Source organism: Sceloporus occidentalis, unplaced genomic scaffold, assembly GCF_023333645.1.
Source record: "Sceloporus occidentalis isolate IW3139 unplaced genomic scaffold, rSceOcc1.0.p SCAF_132, whole genome shotgun sequence".
Lineage (NCBI taxonomy): Eukaryota > Metazoa > Chordata > Lepidosauria > Squamata > Phrynosomatidae > Sceloporus > Sceloporus occidentalis.
Window position 1 is genome coordinate 2,092,305 of NW_028317112.1, and position 18,349 is coordinate 2,110,653.

Sequence of the window (18,349 nt, forward strand, 5' to 3'; positions counted from 1 at the left end):
TATAGAAGAGACGAACCAATCCCAGGGGTAGGTGGGCGGGATAAAGGTAACGTCCCTCCCCCTGCCCCCAGCAGGTTGGAGCGGTGAATAGATAAAGAGGCGGAGGGATCCTATCCGGTTTGAACTAGTTCTGTGGCTGGCATATTAACCGCTTGCAAGCGCTAGGGAGCGAGGTATTCTTTGTGAGGACTCCATCTGCAGGAGGAAAGGGATTGCTTTTCAGGCGTCCATTAGTGTTTGGAGCTGCAAGCCGCGGAGACTTGTTTTTTTCGCTCTTTTTTTTTTGTTTTTACGCGCTTTCTCCAAATTGGGATTTTTTTTGTAATTTATTTTTTCAATTTTTAGCGTTTGAAGCACAAACTCTTCGCCATGCCCAAGAGAAAGGTAAGACGGCTCGGGGACATTCTGTTGCAGAGTGGGAGATGTGGAGAGCTCAAGGACGAGCCGTGTTTATGAGGCGCAGGCGGTCCCGCGATGCTTTCCTGTCAGAGAGCGCCTTCCTGCACCACTTTCCTCGTGCACCTGGTCCGCCTGGTGAATTTCTGTTTTGCCGCCAAATTCTTGGCGAGTACTCTCGCTCTATTGTTCTCCTTCGGTGTCTTTAATTCGCGTAATTCCTCTGCGAAGTATCCCGCGCTCCGCATCGCTGCACACCATTTCTCATTATTTACCTCAGATTTCAACATTTTTTTTTATTTTTTTTTCTATGCAGCGTGCTAACTGCACTGAGTTGCGTGACGCTTTTATTACCGAGTTTTATTTTAGTTGCACGGAGTTCGGTGATGGGATTTTTTTTTAAATCTTTTTTTTTTTAATTTGCTTTGTCTGCGTTGTTTACGTTGTGATCTGTGTAAAAAGGAGGGTGCGTATGTTGACTGAAAGAGGGGGGTCGGATAGAAGAGCAATGGCGCGCACTTGGATTGGGAGCAAAAGCTGCTTTCTTCCTCCTCCCCTCAGCCTGAGCCATTCCTGCCCCCCACCCCCCCTCGTTGGCGGGTTCTCCTCCGCGCTCGAGAGTCCGTACTGGTCAGCGTGTGGCGGGGAGGTCCAGGCGTTCTAGAACGTTCAGGCTACCCGCAGCCAATGGGCATGCGAATAAGAGAGCAGGTGACTGACGTCACGAGTCATCGAGTCCCTAGTGTTTTGTGTATGTGTGTAATTGACCCAGCGCAGGGGGAGAGCACATCCTCTGCCTCTCCACAGACGGGGCATGATCCACGCTCCGGGGGAGGAGGGGTGGGCTAGTGAGATTACATGCACATGCTATGGGTGCTTGTTTGTCTGAGGCAGCGTGAGTGTTTGTCACACCCCCCTGCTGTCCAACTTGGTCTAACCACAGAGGGAAATAGTCTTGCCTCTGTATCCGAAAGCTTGGCGCCCTCTGCAGGTTTAATATCATTGGAGGACCAACTACCTGTTGCAAATAGCTGTCTTGTCCAAGGTCAGGCTTATTGTCATAAGATGCGTATTGCAATTTGCTTAATACACAACAGCAAGCATGTTATATGCTGTTTATAAATATGTAGTATATTAAGCTTATTTTTTTTTTCTAGAAAAGCCTCCTTAACGTGTATTGTTTTTATTATAGGTCAATGCAGCTGAAGCTGGGGATGCAAAAGATGAGGTAAGAATTTGGTATCTTTTTGCCACTTTATAGATATATATACATATATTTCTATTTTAATATTCTCATATGTAAATTATTTTCCCCAGCCCAAGAGAAGATCGGCACGGTTGTCAGCTGTAAGTATGCATTTTATGTGTATTAACTCTTATGTACATAACAAGCACTTTTTTTGCTTGCCTTCAACTTTTTTTTTAAATATTCTGTATTTTGCTTTTTTTTAACAGAAACCAGCACCACCAAAGGCTGAACCAAAGGCCAAAAAAGAGAAGGCCCCAGTAAAGGTATGTATGTGATTTGCTTCTCTACTAGAAATGTTCTCGTCAGTGGCTGCAGGTTCTGACCGGGTTAAGCGCGTTGCAGACATGACTTTGATTTCATGTGTAATGCTGGTCTGGTTCAGGGGGGTTAGACAGAGTTCGCTTTTTCCACTTAATACATTAATTGTATTTGTAAGTACGTTAAATATAACTTGGCAGATAATTTTCTCTAAGCCGCAGCCCTTATTCCTCATGTTTCTGCCACGTAATTTCAGTGCCTGCTTTAGTGTCTCAAACATTGAAGTGTTCCCAGCAGAAAAGCTAGACGTGGCAAATGTAACTTTTGTTTATGCTTTTTGCGCTACTAAAAGATTCTAATGCTGTATTGAACTAAAATGTTAAACTGCTCATTGATTTTAACACTAATGCTTCATGCAGTCATCGACGTTTATAATTAAGGAAAATGCAGTGTAGCAGAACTGCATCAATGTAAATTCCCCCATAAGGCTGGAAATACCAGTTCTTGGCATTGTAGCATTACATGAGTTCCCCAATGTAGGGTCTATACTTGCAATCCAAGCAGTTGCATTGATGCCATCCTCCACTTGTCTTGTGTGTATTTCCTGGTATACTGTTGGCCCTGTTGTGCAACAAGTTGGTGATGCGCTGGTGTAACTTGTGTTCCCTCAGTAATTTGAGGCTTGCACAGTATTAGATGCGTGTATTGAGCAACACTAAGCATCCGTTGGACGTTGTGGTAGACTTAACACTTATGACATACCAAGTAGCCTGGTATAGAAGATGCTTACCCAGCAGATGGAAGTGGACGTTACAATGGCTTTAACTTTGTTGGCAGAGGTTTATGCTTCTAGACTGAGCCTGTTTTTCCCTTGATAAGACTCGCTGTCAGTTTGGCCGAGCTGTGAATGTTAAATGTTTCCATATATTTTTGCAGGAAAAGGCTGAAGAGAAAAAAGTCCCAGCTAAAGGAAAGAAGGGAGCCAAAGGCAAACAGACTGAGGATGCTAACAAAGAGGAAACCAAGGAAGATCTGCCTTCTGAAAATGGGGAGACAAAAAGTGATGAGGTTAGTAGCTTCTATTACTGAAAAGATAACTTTTTATTAACATAAGATGTTAAGCAGGATTAGTTTAATTGCAGCAGCAGTCTGGTAAAGTAATGTGTAGCTTCTGGCTAGAATTGTTGTTGATTTGTATCGCACCATCATATCGAGCAGTGCTGTACATTAATGGTAAGCTAAGGAATGATCCTTTTTAATAAACTTCTATAACTTATTACAATGACCCGAAGCCCATGTATATCTTGCCTTATTTCTCACTTGTCATTCTAACCTTGACTCTTCTCTCTTTAGGCCCCAGCTTCTGATGGAGGAGACAAGGAAACAAAGTCTGAATAACCCACATCTTGTACCAAGTCTTTTATCAGTGGTTCCTGTACCTCCCTTGTACAATTCAGAGGAATATTTTTATCAACTATTTTGTAAATTCAAGTTTTTTAGTAGTTTAATTCTAGAAAACACATTTTTAAAATAGGAGGGAATCCCACCGCATTTTTTTCCATATTTCTTTTTTCTCCCCATATAATTTTATTATCCATTTGGATGGAGTTGCAATGCCTGTGTTTAATAGGACGAGTAGTAATCGCATACTGGTTTTCCGCCGTCGGAAAATATTGCATGAAATTGTTATGCTTGAGGAAGTGTAGGTCTTGGGCTGACTAATGTCCTAGTTGCCGGTGACTACGACGGCTTAATCTGTCTCTTGTATGACAAGATAGCAACTGATGTAACCTGTGAGCTCGGACAGTTGCCTCCCGGCTAAGACTGGCACCTGACTGGTTCAAACAAATCTGCATTTTCAAATGTCTTAAAACATTTTTATCTGTTCTGTACCCATGTCTTGCGTACAATTTTACAACTTAATAAAACTCCCCTGGTGACGGATCTCCCTCTAAGAATTGTGTACTATCTGTGACATTGTTTTTATTTTTTTTCTGGGTAGTGGTATTTTATTTTCAGTAACTTTTGTAAAAGTGCTGTGACTCTCTCTCCGGGGAAACTTCCTTGCGTGTGTAGTGTGTGATGTGGCGTACTGGATAGGAGAACGTGGTGGATCCAACGTCAACCTTTTGCCCCGTTTTTTTTGTTTTTTTGTTTTTTCGGATGAAATTCGGTTTTGCCTCCTTGGGGAAAGAACGGGGTTGTATTTATCGCATCAAAGATGCTGGTACGAGGGGTGCTAGATTTTCTACAAAACAAGCTGTCTAACTTTAAGATGGGGGGAGGGGAAGCCGCTAGAGTAATGATTTCAACTACATGTTTTTATTTTCCTAGATTTCCACTCTAGAGTTTAAGAGTTAAAAAATGTACAGATTGTTGATAGTGTCTGTGTACTTATCACCAAACCAATAAAACCTGGTTAAAAATTTACCTGGATTTTGTTGGACTGTAATTGTCGGTTTTGTGTCTGTAAAAACAAAAAACACTTATTTATGTATCCTAATAGGTTCAACTTTTGATAACACCCCCCACCCCCGTCTTATCGGTGTCTGAACTTGCGTCTGTGCCCTTCCATGCCAATATCTGCCTGTGCATGAATTTTAAAATTAAGCTTTGCGTATAACACTGGCTTAGTGGTGTGTAACATTACAGCACATGTATGTAAAGCTCCCCCCCAACACCAGAAGGACCCATACTCGGGCTTTGCCAGCCATGTTTAGTGTGTAGCTCATGACCATGGTATGTTACCAGTGAGTTTTACCTGAAGATTAATTTCCCTTCACTAGCTAGAATACACCCATCTTGTTTAGTTTAAAGCTACAAAGAGTCAATTAGGTGGTGGCTTGCACTACATCAATCAGCTCTGCTGAAAAGTAATCATTAAAGGGACTTGTGGTTTCAGCCATGACTTTTATACATTATGGAGGGCCAGGCCCTATGAGCTTCTGCAGAAAGCTTGTCTGGTCCTGTATTATGTATAGTTAAATTGGATTTCTTCAATGGCTCCATTAAATTACACAATACATGGCCTCAGTCATTCATATTGGAGCAACCTGGGTTTTGGCCCTTCACTGTATACCACATATATAACTACAACTCTTCCTCCTAATAAACTTCAACGCATAGCTCCCTGTGATATGAATCGTAGTGTAGCGGTTGGTTGTAAAGCAATCTTGTTACCCTCACCTTCTTTATGCCTTTCTTGTCCTAGTTAAATAACCACAATCCAAACGCATGATGTGATCGTTCTCATGACGATGCCGCTATTCACTTACTGCTATATGTATTTTTTTTATGTTCTTCAAACTGTGCTGACATCTTACAAAGAAAAAGCCGATTAAATCTGATGTCATTGTCTTGTGTTCCAACGTGCTATATGATGTAATTAAACAGTTATCCAGAATAAATCTGACATGTCTCGCTATCAGTGTTTACTGTTGAAGTCCCACTAAGGAACCCGTATGTCCATTAAATAGTGCTGTATACCGTAATGTAGTTATGTATAGTGCTTACACTTCCTTTTAACCCATTAATGACGAAGCCTGTACATGTAGGGCTCAAAATGCATTATTTTCAATGGGTTTTGGGACCGCCCATTGTCCTTAAGGGGTTAATAAATCTAGTATGATGATCCTTTCTGCAACAAGACCGCTGAGCTATGATGGGGTAAACGCTTAGACGATCCCTCCAACTCTAATGCATGAAAGTGGACCTCCTATAGCTGGAGAAATATATTATATCTATATATATATATATACACATATATAATGTGTGTGTATGTTAACCCTTGTGTTAACGGGCAAGAAAACATTTGTTGGGTCCGGAGCAAAAAGATGCAATGTCTGCAACTTTAACACAACCCAGCAATGGGCAAAACATCCTTAAGATAGTCTCTAAAATCTTGGTCTCCCGATTCCCCTTTGCCTTAATGACCCGCATTATGTTTTTGTGTGTTTTGGGTTTTTTTTTGCAGTGAAACAATTTTTTTTTTTTGGACCATCTTGGAATCTCTCATCTTTGATTTTTCCTTCCTGAGCATTTGGCCCCATAGGTGGTATAATCCCACGAGCCTAATGCGTCTGTTAATATTAGGATCCTTGCATTTTTTTTGGATTCATTGTTACAATTTTTTTTATATTTCATATTGCTTGAATAATGTTCATTAATGTTCATAAAAATCGTTTTAGTTTTAGCAGGTTAGTGCAAAGAAATAACGGCTGGTGAGACGGCGGGCGCAAATTTTGCACAATGTTTCAATGATAGTCGGTGGAAATTGTGAATCGGCTTTATGCTATTAGAGCATCGGTTACGGGTTTCCGCAGACTGAAAGAGGCGTAGATGCACAACATTACATTTATTTGTGTAACACCAGCAGATTCCGGGGCGCTGCTGGTTCTGATAGAAAGGAGTCAGAACACGCAGTCAGGGAGCCCACGCCGACCCCCGACCACTGCCGAAAGTGCCTACAATGGGCACGTGAGCAAAAGAACTGGACCATAGAGCTATGGAAGAAGGTGGCCGGTCTGATGAATCTCGGTTTCTTTTTCATCATGTGGCCGTCCATGGGGGCCGCACCTCGCAGCTTACAGGATTTAAAGAATCTGCTGCTAACATCTCGGCGCCGGATGCCACAGCGCAGCTTCGGAGGGCAAGTGCAGTCCGCGCCTCAACGGGTCAAAAGGGGGACCGACGTGATATTACGCAGGTGGTCATAGTGTTACGGCTGATCGGCGTATACTCATTGGTGGATTTTTTATTACTCTTTCCCTAAGTATCAATAAAATGCAAATTACAAGAAGAATTGTATATTTGCAAACAAATCAGCATGCGCAGGAAGTTTATTTCGGGAGAAATGTTAGAACAAGAGCCCATAATCTAAAACTAGAAGGTTGGCAGTTTAATGTATTTAAGTTTTATTTTATTTGGAGGGTGGTTGATAAGTGGAACAGCCTCCCATTAGAAGTGGTAGAGGGTAATACAGTGAGGGTATTAAACATGCATGGGATAGACATACGGCTCCTGAACCCAAGACGAAACCAACGACTGATTAAAGTTTGAGTCTTTACAGCAGGAGAAACGGCCTACTAGACGGGGGCCGAATGGGGCCGATCTGCCGGCGGATTCTATGTTTCTATGTAAGAAAACAAGCAGGGAACGTTACAAGTAAAATACAAATGGAGGGAACCAATTGGGGAAATTAAACCTAAGTATGAAACCAGATCCATCCGTGAGTTTTGAAATTTTGATTTCACAAAATTTGTGTGCTGCAGGAAGACTAAACAAAAAAAGGAAGTAGTTAGATATTTTAACTTCCTGCATTTTATTAAAAAACAGGTAATTAAATCAAGTTATTACTGCAAAAAAAAAAACATAAAAGAAGAACCAGTCATTTTGTATACACGTATCCTTTATGTTTAATTCTATTCTGTACAAACGCCTTTCGTTACTCGTTAATTGGCACAGTAATTACTACAGACACTGATGGCGGACTTGCCATTATTACTCCACATTTATTATCACACTAGTAGTACATAATCTGCTCATTGGTATAATCTCTCGCACTACTAAATTATAAATGTTTCACTAAAATGTCATTCTGTGTGAGATTTTAAAGCACTGAAATTCCTAATCACTTACTGTAAGGTTACATTGCTTTAAGAAAAAATAAATAATAATATGTTGCTGAAATACGTTTTTGATCCCGAGCTTGTGAAAGGAATTGCCCTAATGAGGACATCGTTACATCATCATTGGCCTCCGCCTGTGATTAAAGTTGCTGCCATATTTTAAGATACAAAGAAAGATTGATGGTCAGAATGAGGATCTGAAGAAACATGAAGACCAAAGAACGTTCTATAGAAGTTAGAGCTAAGGAACACCATGAGGGCGCACAATCATATCCAAGTGTGTTCCAGTGATACCAGTTGGATCTATAATCAGGAAGTGGAAGCTGCCTCGTGAACTTATGAGAAAAGGATGTTCCTTCAAACTCAGCCCTCAAACAAAGAGAATTGTGAGAGAAGCCAAAGACAGTCCATCAATCGCTATGAAGGACCTACAAAGTAATGGCGTCAACCTTCTGAAGAGCTCTGCACAAAACTGATTACAAGCTCTGGCTGTATGTGAAGGTGGCAAGTGCGAAACGGCTCAAAAAGTATCATTTGAGGTTAGGTATGACCAAGGTACATCCTTTTGGTCAAAAGTCATAAGTTGGTGCAAACCTAACATTGTCCGTGCCTCACAGTATGGTGGCCCAAGAACAAAAAAGGTTGAATTATCCCAGAGTGGCCAAGTCAGTGTCCTGATCTTAAAAATCTGTGGCACTATTCGAAGACTCCAGTCCACTAGCGACATCCAATCAACTTGGAGCAAATCTGCCAGGAAGAATGGACTCGAATCTTCCAACATTCTGTCTGTTATGGCAGCTAAAGATGCTCTACCAATTACTGGTAATTGAGTATTCATTAGTAATAAATGATAACAGTTGGAATCAGTTAGTGGGGCATATAGTAGAAATTCAGGACACTTGGAGATACGAGGAAGTAGAAGGATTGGGGCGGTCGTTTCACCAGCTTACTCAATAAACGTTGGTCCGCTATAAGGCATCGCTGACTTCTTTGGTTTATCGTTCCTAAAACAAATACAACAATATCCCTTTTCTGCAACCTTGTCTCTGGATTGTTTCACATTTCTATTCTTTCTCTACATTACATTGTGGAATTAATGAGGATATTCCAAAATATAAACTCCACAAAAAATGTTATAACTAGGACCCTGCCGAGCGCAGGTCATCTAAGGAAACACAGCGATCACGTAAGGAGGGCATTGGTCACATCAGGAGCCGAGATGTCAACGGTAAGTATGAGGGAACTTACGAGATCCACGACCGAGATGGAGAGAGAAAGGACTGCTGAATGTCTGGACTAAACGTGACTTCCCTGCCAGGAGATTTGTTCAGATTGGAGCACTGGACAACCAAGTAGCAGGTGAGATTTAATGTTGACAAATGCAAAGTTATGCATTTTTTTGGAAAATAAATCAATGTTTAAATTACACTTGAAACGGGAAAAAGAAATTATTAAACTGAAAAGGGCTTGGGAATAATTGTAGACAATACATTTGGCAACAGTGTTTACTATCAGGCAGCTTCTGCGAGAGACTGTAGGATATTGGCATGTATAAAAAGAGATATTGGCTCAAGAGATTGAAATCTAGTTTTGCCTCTGTATAAGACAATGGTAAGATCCCACCTGCAATATGCAAAAGGACATCATGGAGCTTGAAAAAGCGCAGAGGGGGGGGGGGGACATAGTTAATAAGAGGAATGGAACACTTTAGTTATGAAGAAAGGCGAGAAAAGTTGAATTTGCTTATATTATTGTAAAAAAGGTCTTAGAATGGATATAATGTCTCTGATGACGTGTTCATTACAAGTACCATATTTGCTCAATTATAAGACGAGTTTTTTTCAGATCAAATTCTCTGAAAAATACCCCTGTCTTATTATCAAGGTTGTCTTATAATCAGACCTCAAATAGAGGTCTGACTATGAGACTAAGATCCAGATCCCCCGCAGCGCTGCGGGGGACCTGGATCCTCAACTTCCGCTGCTCTTGGCACTTCTGCCGGGGCTTCTATGAAGGCGCGCCGGCGCCACATGACCTTCCGGTGCTCCATCATAGAAGCCCCGGTGGAAGTACCAGCCGGCAGCAGCGGAGGTTGTCAGTGAGCAGACGTCACTTCGCTGCCAGAGACGAGGATCCCCTGCAGCGATGCAGGAGACCTGGATCATCAGCTCAGTCTTAGAAGCCCCAGCGGAAGTCCCGGGTAGCAGCAGAGGTTGTCTGCCCTCACTTGACACCAGGGAGTCTGGAGCACGGGGGCCAAGTCAAGGGATGCATCGGTAAGTTGGGGGGGGTAAGGCATATCAGGGGGGCAGTGGTAAATAGGGGAGTATAAGGCATATCAGGGGGACCGAGTGGCATATAGGGTGTATAAGGCATATGAGGGGCAGAGTGGAATGTAGGGGGTATAAAGCATATGAGGGGGCCAACTGGAATATAGGTCGTATAAGGCATATCAAGGAGGCAGAGTGGCACATCAGGGGGGCAGAGTAAAAAGCCGTGGGGCAGATGTGCATAACTAGGGGACAGGTTGGCAACTAAAAGGAAATAAAAACAAAAAATGCATTTTTCTCAGTCATAGTTTATTATGAACCCCTTAAGGACCAGGCTGTTTTTTACCTTTTGTACCCTTTGGGACCGGGGCTGTTTTAACACTTTTGCGGTGCTCGTGTTTAGATGTAATTTTCTCCTCACTCATTTCGGGTACCCACACAAGTTATATATTGTTTTTTTGATCATTTTATCTAATTTCCCATAAAGAATTATAAAATATGATGAAAAATTGGAAAAAAACCCAAAATTTTCTGACTTTTACCCGAAAAATCTTTTACTCATCCAAAAAAAGCTCATGAAAAAAACTGCTAAATAGATTCTACTATTTGTCCTGAGTTTAGAAACACCCAATGTTTTTTTTGCTTTTTTCTGCAAGTTATTGGGCAATAAGTACAAGTAGCGTTTTGCTATTTTAAAACCATTTTTTCCAAAGCTGGTCATTCTGCCCCATGTGCTATTTCGGGTATCTTTGAAGCCGGCCAATGCAATTTACCCTATCAAACCATATATTTTTGAAAACTAGACACTTACAGTGATACCCCCCATGCATGGGTTTTTTGGGATTGTTTGGGAGGTAAAATGCCACATTTAGGAAGAGCGCATTTTTTTACTTGGAACTTTTACATCTGGTCCTACTGCCCTCATGTCCTAATAGGGCCATCTTTGAAGCTGGCCAATTAATTTACCTCATCAAACCCTATATTTTTTTGAAAACTAGACACCCCAAGGTATTTTAAATGGTAGTATTTAACCCTTTCCATACATGAGATTCTACCACCAGCCTTTGCCAAAGTTTGTGGTAGTAATGTTTTTTTTAAAAAAATTCACACAAATTGTACTTCGGGTATAAATTTAAAGCTCCAGGTATACATCACTATCAAACAACACCTGAATATGGGTTCAGAAACATCTCCCGAATACAGTGATACCACCCATGCATGGGTTTGTCTGGTGTTTGGGTTTAAAAGGCCACATTTTGGAAGTGTGTGCTTTTTTCTCCATTTTGGTCAGTCTGTCCCTATGCCCTATCTTTGAACCTGGCCACTCCAATTTACCCCATCAAACCATTCTTTTTTTTTTTTTTTTTTAAATTAGACACCCCTTCGGTATTTGAAATGCTTTTACGTTAACTCTTTCCATGTCAAGATTTTTGGGAAGATACAGTGCTAATTTTAGCACTTGTTCATAATAATAAACTTTATTTATTTTATTCTTTTTGGACTTTTTTTTACATTTTGCTGGAACTGGATGGTTCCTCTGATGCATAATTATTTTTGAACGTTACCACTTTTTTAAGCTTGTTTTTTGCCATATTTTTTAAATTATTTTTTTGAATATTTTACTAATCACATTGTGTTTAGCAAGGTGGACTCCATTGACTTGCAAGGTTGAATGCAGTACCTGTATTCAACCTGCAAGTGGAGCCAGAGTTCTCTAGCGAACATTTTTTAACTTTATTTTGTTTAACCCCTTCGTGACAAAGGCTGATTCTATTTTTTTGTACCCTTCGTGACAATGGCTGTTTTATCGTTTCTGCGGTGTTTCTGTTTAGCTGTAATTTTCTCTTAACTCATTTACTGAACCCACACAAGTTATATATTGTTTTTTTCAGGACAAGAAGGGCTTTCTTATTATATGTTATTTTTTTCATATCATGTAATTTCCTATAATAAAAATAATAAAATATGATGAAAAATTTAAAAAAACCCACATTTTGTCACTTTTATATGAAAAATCTTTTATTCATCATAAAAAAACTACTGAAAAAACCTGCTAACTAGATTCTACTATTTGTCCCGAGTTTAGAAATACCCAATGTTTTTATGTTTTTTTGCTTTCTTCTGCACATTATGGGGCAATAAGTACAAGTAGCGTTTTGCTAATTCAAAACCATTTTTCTCTGAATCTGGTAATTCTGTCTCCATGTGGTATTTGGGTAATCTTTGAAGCCGGCTAATGAAATTTACCCCAGCAAACCATATATTTTTGAAAACTAGACACCCCAGGGTATTTCAGATGCTGATAGTTTAACCCTTTCCATGCACTAATCCTACCCCCAGCCCTTGTCAAAGTTTGTGATATTAATTGTTTTTGGTGTTTTTTTCACACACTTTGTACTTCAGGTGTGAAATGACAGCTCCTGATGTCCCACAACACCCTGATATGTGTTCAGCAAAATCTCCTGAGTACATTGATACCCCACATGCACGGGTTTGTCAGATTGTTTGGGGGCAAAAGGGCCACATTTGGAACATGAGCAATTCAGTTTTTCAACTTGGAAGTTTTACATCTGGGTAAAGAAAAATGCTTTTACCCAACTATCAGTAGGGACAGGTTACAAGAAAGCCTGGTGGAGCAAATAAAACCTTAAAAACAGTAAATGTAAAAAAAAAATAAAAAAAAATACAAAAAATGTGTGATACAACTAGACTTGGGCACCAGGGGGCTCTTCGTGTTCGTCTTCGTGCTCGTCTTCGGCAAAAAAAAAAACTTCGTATTCCGCGAATATTCGCCTGGTCCTGTCTTCTCTTCGGGCGAATATTCGCGGACATTCTTCGTGTTCGGGTTTTCTTCATTTTCCCCGGTTAAGGGGTTAAAACGGGGTTAAAGCCGTTCTGGCGCCAGGAGTTTAAATGTCCGTATGAGCAACTCTATTGGTCGTCAGCAGGGGGCTCGTCTGCCATTGGTTGATGGCAGACGAGCCCCCTGCTGGCGACCAATAGGGTCGCTCGTTCAGACTGTTAAACTCCTGGTGCCGTAATTGTCCGGCAGATCCCGCTGGTCTCCCTGTTCTATCATTTATTAACTGATAGAACAGGGAGACCAGTGGGATCTGCCGGGTAAGTCGCAGCATTGGGATTTTAAAAGTCTGCACGAGCCACTCTCTTGGTCGCTCGTGCAGACTTTTAAAACCCCAATGCTGCAACTTATCCGGCACATCCCACTGGTCTCCCTCCCTGTTTAATTAATTAAATGTCCGTACGAGCGAACAATAAAGTCGCTCGTACGGACATTTAACTAATTGAACAGAGAGGGAGACCAGTGGCATCGGCAGGGTAAGTTGCAGCATTGGGGTTTTAAAACCCCAATGCTGCAACTTACCCGGCACATCCCACTGGTCTCCCTCCCTGTTCAATTAGTTAGGGGTTAACTTTATTTTTTAAAGGGTTAAGGGGCCGTGCAAGTGAGCCTATTGGTCGCTTGCACGGCCCTTTAACCTATGGATTTCCGCTCCCGTTAACCCCTTCGATGCTGTGTTAGATAACGCAGCATCGAAGGGGTTAACGGGAGCGGAAATCCATAGGTTCGCTGGCAGGGGTTACAAAGACCGTGCGAGTGAGCCTATTGGTCACCTGCAGGGTCTTCCTCTGCCCTGTAACCCGTGACGGCGAACCTGCGGATTTCCACTTCCGGGAACTGCCGCGAAGACAAGGTAAGTTAGAAGAGGGGGGGGGGGATGGTAGACGAAGACGAAGACAATCACGAAGATCTTCGCGGTGTGTGTCTTCGTCTTCGCCTACGTTTTACCGCCGCCGTCTTCTCTTCGGCGTGTCTTCGGAACGAACACGAAAACGCACTCTTCGTGTTCGTTTCCATGTTCGCCCGAAGACGAATGCACAAGTCTAGATACAACTTCAAGCAGTTACCGAGTGCAGGTTTTCCAGGGCAATCTGGAAAGGAAAATGTGTTGGCCTTTCTTTGCCCCCTGCTGTAGCATACCCTGCATCTCTTTTGGGGATTCTGCTTCTTTGCTGTAGGGGGGATTTTAAAATTAAAATGGGTAGCCCCAATTCTGCTGGTTCCCATCACCACTTGGCAACCAGGTGCATCCCGGTAAAGGATACCTCAAATTACTTGGAGCTGAAACTGCAAAAAAGACAGTTTCAGCTTTTTTTGTGCAACAAAAAAGCGTTATAGATTGCAATTTGCATGAGATAAATAGCAACCTTCTTGTACCAGGCCTTTGTCTTCCTCATAATGAGGTAGGGCTGTAGGAGTTGATCTGACAGATCAACTCCACCCATGTTCTTATTATAGGCCCTGATGCACACTGGCTTTCTACTGACGGACAGAAACCAACCCCCTGAGGATGACAGCAGGCGTCGCCCCCCGGATTGCTGGGCGCCGCCCCCCGGATTGCTGGGCGCCGCCATCTTGAAACACCGCGTGTGTTTCGAAGACACCAGTACCCGGAAGGTAAGTAAAACATTTAGGAAGCGATCGCGAGTCGTTTCCTTTGCGAGACAGGTGTTGTTAAAATGCCTCGCTACTGAGGCATCTTAGCAACACTAGCTAAGCGAAGGAAACGATTCTCGATCGCTTCCTAAACTCGTTTGTCAGCGGAAGACGCCGCCATATTTGAAAGACGTCTTTCAAATTTTATTCGCTCCTAGGAGTGATCGTACGGGGCCAAGAATTTTATTTTGTGTTGCTCAATGCCTCGATGTCGAGGCATTAGAGCAACATCGTTTGAGTGAAGAAATCGATCACAGATCGATTTTTTACCCGTTTTAAGAAATGATGGTCCTGGCACGTCAATTGTAAACTACTTGTTTTTCCGTGACGTGCCCGGATCGGCAATTGTCATCAAGAGCCATCTTGCAACCCCCTCGTCCTGGGGTGAGTGTTCGGTGTCGCTGAATGCATTCTGATCCAGCGACACAATTAAAATTTAGGAGACGATCGCCTCCTAAACTCTTTTAAAACCGGCGTCCGCCGCCATACAGTGTTGACTCCCTGGGGAGGGGCCAGACATGGTCCCTGATGCCGATCTCGGTGTTGCTAATTGCCTCGTTATGGTAGATCACTTTCTAAACTTGTTTAATGAAATTACGTGTCAGGCACATCATTGGTCGTTAAGTGACCGTTTCTGCGTGACGTGCCTGACCTGTCAATGGACGTTAAGGTGTTAAATATGAAAAATTGTTTACATGTGAATTAATATTTACTAGTAAAACTTTTTTCTTATAGTGTAGTCTTATATTTAGGCTTTTTCTTTTTTTCTAAATTAATATTCAAATTTTGGGGGGGTCGTCTTATAATCAGGATCATCTTATAATTGAACAGATACAGTAATTACTGCTAACAGAACAGTGCCCCAGTGCTATATTGTGCCTTGGGATTTTTACATCCCAAGTGCCTTACTTTACATTTACCAACATTAAACTGCAGCCATTCATTTGCCATTTGACTTGTTCCACCTGGAAGGTCTACCCGGTTGCAGACCTTTGTATCATCTGAAAAAGACCTCACCATTAAAAACTTGTGTAATAATAAAAAAGTACGGGTCCGAATACTGGTCCCTGAGGTACCCTATTAGAAAGTCCATGAAGATTTGCTTGTTAGGGCTTCATGCCAGAAGTCTGTCAATCTTTATTAGTGTAACCATCTCGTACTTAAAGGGGGCACTCCAGCCTTCATATCCACTTTAATGGATACAATAGCCAGGGCCGGATTGGGAATGAAAAGCAGCCCTGGAAACATTTGGAGACCAGCTCCATATAGTTTATCTCACGGTTGAGCTCTTGTACCCACACGCACACCCAGAGTCGGCCTTAAATGTTCTGGCACCCTGTGCGCTCTACTCCTCTGGCGCCCCCTTCTCACTACCCCCCCGCCCCTTCTCACTACCTCCCCCCACCTGCCCCTTCTCACTACCCCCCCCACCCCTTCTCACTATCTACTCCCTCTCCCTACTTCTCATTATCCTCACTTACCTTGTTGCCGGAGTCCTGCGATGGGAGCGGGAGGCATCCGTCTTCTCGCTCTGCCGGCATTTCATGTTGAGTGTCGGAATATGATGTCATATTCCAGCGCTCAACATGAAATGCCGGCACCGCAACGGAGTCACGGAGAGTGAGGGGCGCAAAGCGGTTGCTGAAAACTTCACAGCGCCCCTGCCCGGGACTTAAATTAAAGCATCGTTTTTTGGCTTTTTTTTTACTTTATTTAACATAAAGGATGTTCTGGGTCCCGGCTGTTCTGCCATGCCGGCCAGGATTGGAGACTGGAGAGCGGGCGTACTGCCCTCCTCACGTCCACAGAGCTCAGACTCAACCCCTCCGAGCCCTCTTGCAAAAGTGGGTTTACAGAATAAAATACTCCGCAGAGGCTGCGATTTGTAAATCCGGCTTCAACGGAGATCGCTAACGGTTTTCTGCAGTTTTAGCTCCCCCTCCTGGCGTGACAGAGGTATCTTTGCAACAACGTATTTTGTTCGCGTTGTGCATAGTAGTTATGCTTGAAGAAAAAAAAAAAAAAGATTTTACAACTGCACGAATTAACGCGTGTATTTTACCCCTGTCAACACTTGTGTGGAAACGGCCATGTCACGAAGGGTCACGCGTGTATCAATTTTATCTTTAACATATATACTGCAAATGTACAGATTGTACGGGTGGGGGGACGGATTGGAGGCACTGGGGTTTTTGTGAGGTGAGGGGGGGGATGAGTGACAGGCGCTCAATTTAACCCCTTAAGGACCAGGCTGTTTTTATTTTTTGTACCCTTTCGTGTTTAGCTGTGGTCCCCCCCCCATTTAGTGTACCCACACAAATAATATATTGTTTTTTTTCCAGGATTATCTTGAACTTTTTTGTTTAATCATATTATCTAATTCCCTGTAAAAAAATAAAAAAAGATAAATAATGGAAAAGCTAATTAAAGAAACCCTGCTAAATAAATTCTACTATTTGTCCAGAGTTTAGAAAAACCCAATGTTTTTATGGTTTTTTTTTGCTTTTTTACGCATGTTATGGGGCAATAAGTACAATAAGTAAAGTTTTTCCAAATGTAGTAATTCTGCCCCTATGTGCTATTTCGGGTATCTTTGAAGCTGTCAAAACCATAGATTTTTTTAAGTAGACACACCTTGGGTATTTTAAATGCTAGTATTTTAACTCTTTCCGTGTCAGGATTTTTGGGAAGATACAGCACTAATTTTAGCAGTTGCTCATAATAATAAACGTTTGGACTTTTTTTTACATTTCGTTGTCACCGAATGCCTTGCTATCGAGGGATTTCAGCAACACCATTGAAACCATTTAAAAACATATTTATTTATATATATATGTAGTTATTTTTATAAATACACTTTAGGAGCGCTCGCAGGACTTCATATTAAAGTACAAAAATGTTTATTAATTTAGGTCAAATCGACTTTTCGGTCACCTACACGGGCATACTATAGAAAAAATGTGAACAAAAATGCCAATTTATACAAAAAACACCATCCCATAAGTGAATAACCCCCCGCCCCAATTAAGATAATAGGCACACCTATGTGAAAGGATCATTACAAAACACAAAGAAGGAGCCCACAAAGGTTAATTTTCTAGGAAAAGATACTTGCATCTGCTTGACCAATGCATGTATAAAGCAGTATTAGACATTACTGTCAATGCTAATTAAATGCAGCGATGCATTGTGTAAAATGCATCGGCAAGGCCTTGTTTATATTTCCATCGCTCCTAGTTCCTCTTTTATAAGGCAGGGTATAAGCAGGGCATGAGGTGGCCTCTGCAGCATGGCGCGCATGTGCACACGGAACAGAGCGTGTACGCCACTTCCCCATACAAGGAATAGGTAACAAAGAGCAAGAATGCACAAAATGTCATGTTTGACCCTATAAAAGTGCACCAAGTAAATTCATCATTGCTTGGTTATACCAGCTCCCCGGTGCTTGCGCCTTCCCGTCCTCTGTTCCCCTTTACCCCTATCCTTATACTGTTCCGCTTTGTTACTGGTTACCTACGGTGGGGTTAAACAAATTTGTTGAAATAAATGGCATCGATATGTACCAATAGGAAGCAACATCCCTGATCAGGTTTGAGGAACAGAAGGTTGTATTAAACGTCTCCGGAACGCACACATTTCTTTTTTATATAATTTGAAACTTACAAATTACCTCGACGTTAAGAGAAGTCTGCAAACAAAGTACATTTGTGCAAATTTGTTGTTCAATGGCTAATATTCCTAGCAGTTAAATGAGGCTTTTTGTTGTTGTTTTTTTTTTTTTTTTTAGTATTTATAGGTAGCTGAGGAAACTTACCAACAAAGGTCCTGAATCTGAGTAAAACAACACGCTTGTCCAGAGTCGAAAGTACAAGCTGGCATCTGAACGGTTGAAGCCCTACAGAGCAAGTGCAAGTAATTTTTTTTAAAATCACGTATTTAATCAAATAATATTCCTGAATCAAGAAATAAGTGGCGCCGATTCTCGCCAGCCTGTTCTTCCGTTACTTCCCGTTGTGCGTCTCCCATCAATCAT

General features: G+C 41.8%; 1 protein-coding gene across 1 annotated transcript; it reads left to right on the plus strand.

Annotated features, from left to right (window-relative positions):
* The first annotated feature begins 369 nt into the window (after window positions 1-369).
* Window positions 370-3,301, plus strand: LOC149281455 (non-histone chromosomal protein HMG-14-like). The gene is made up of 6 exons (XM_089499305.1): window positions 370-384; window positions 1,589-1,624; window positions 1,714-1,743; window positions 1,852-1,908; window positions 2,840-2,971; window positions 3,257-3,301. Exons 1-6 carry the CDS (start codon window positions 370-372, stop codon window positions 3,299-3,301), a joined length of 315 nt encoding a protein of 104 aa, XP_089355431.1.
* The last annotated feature ends 15,048 nt before the right edge of the window (window positions 3,302-18,349 follow it).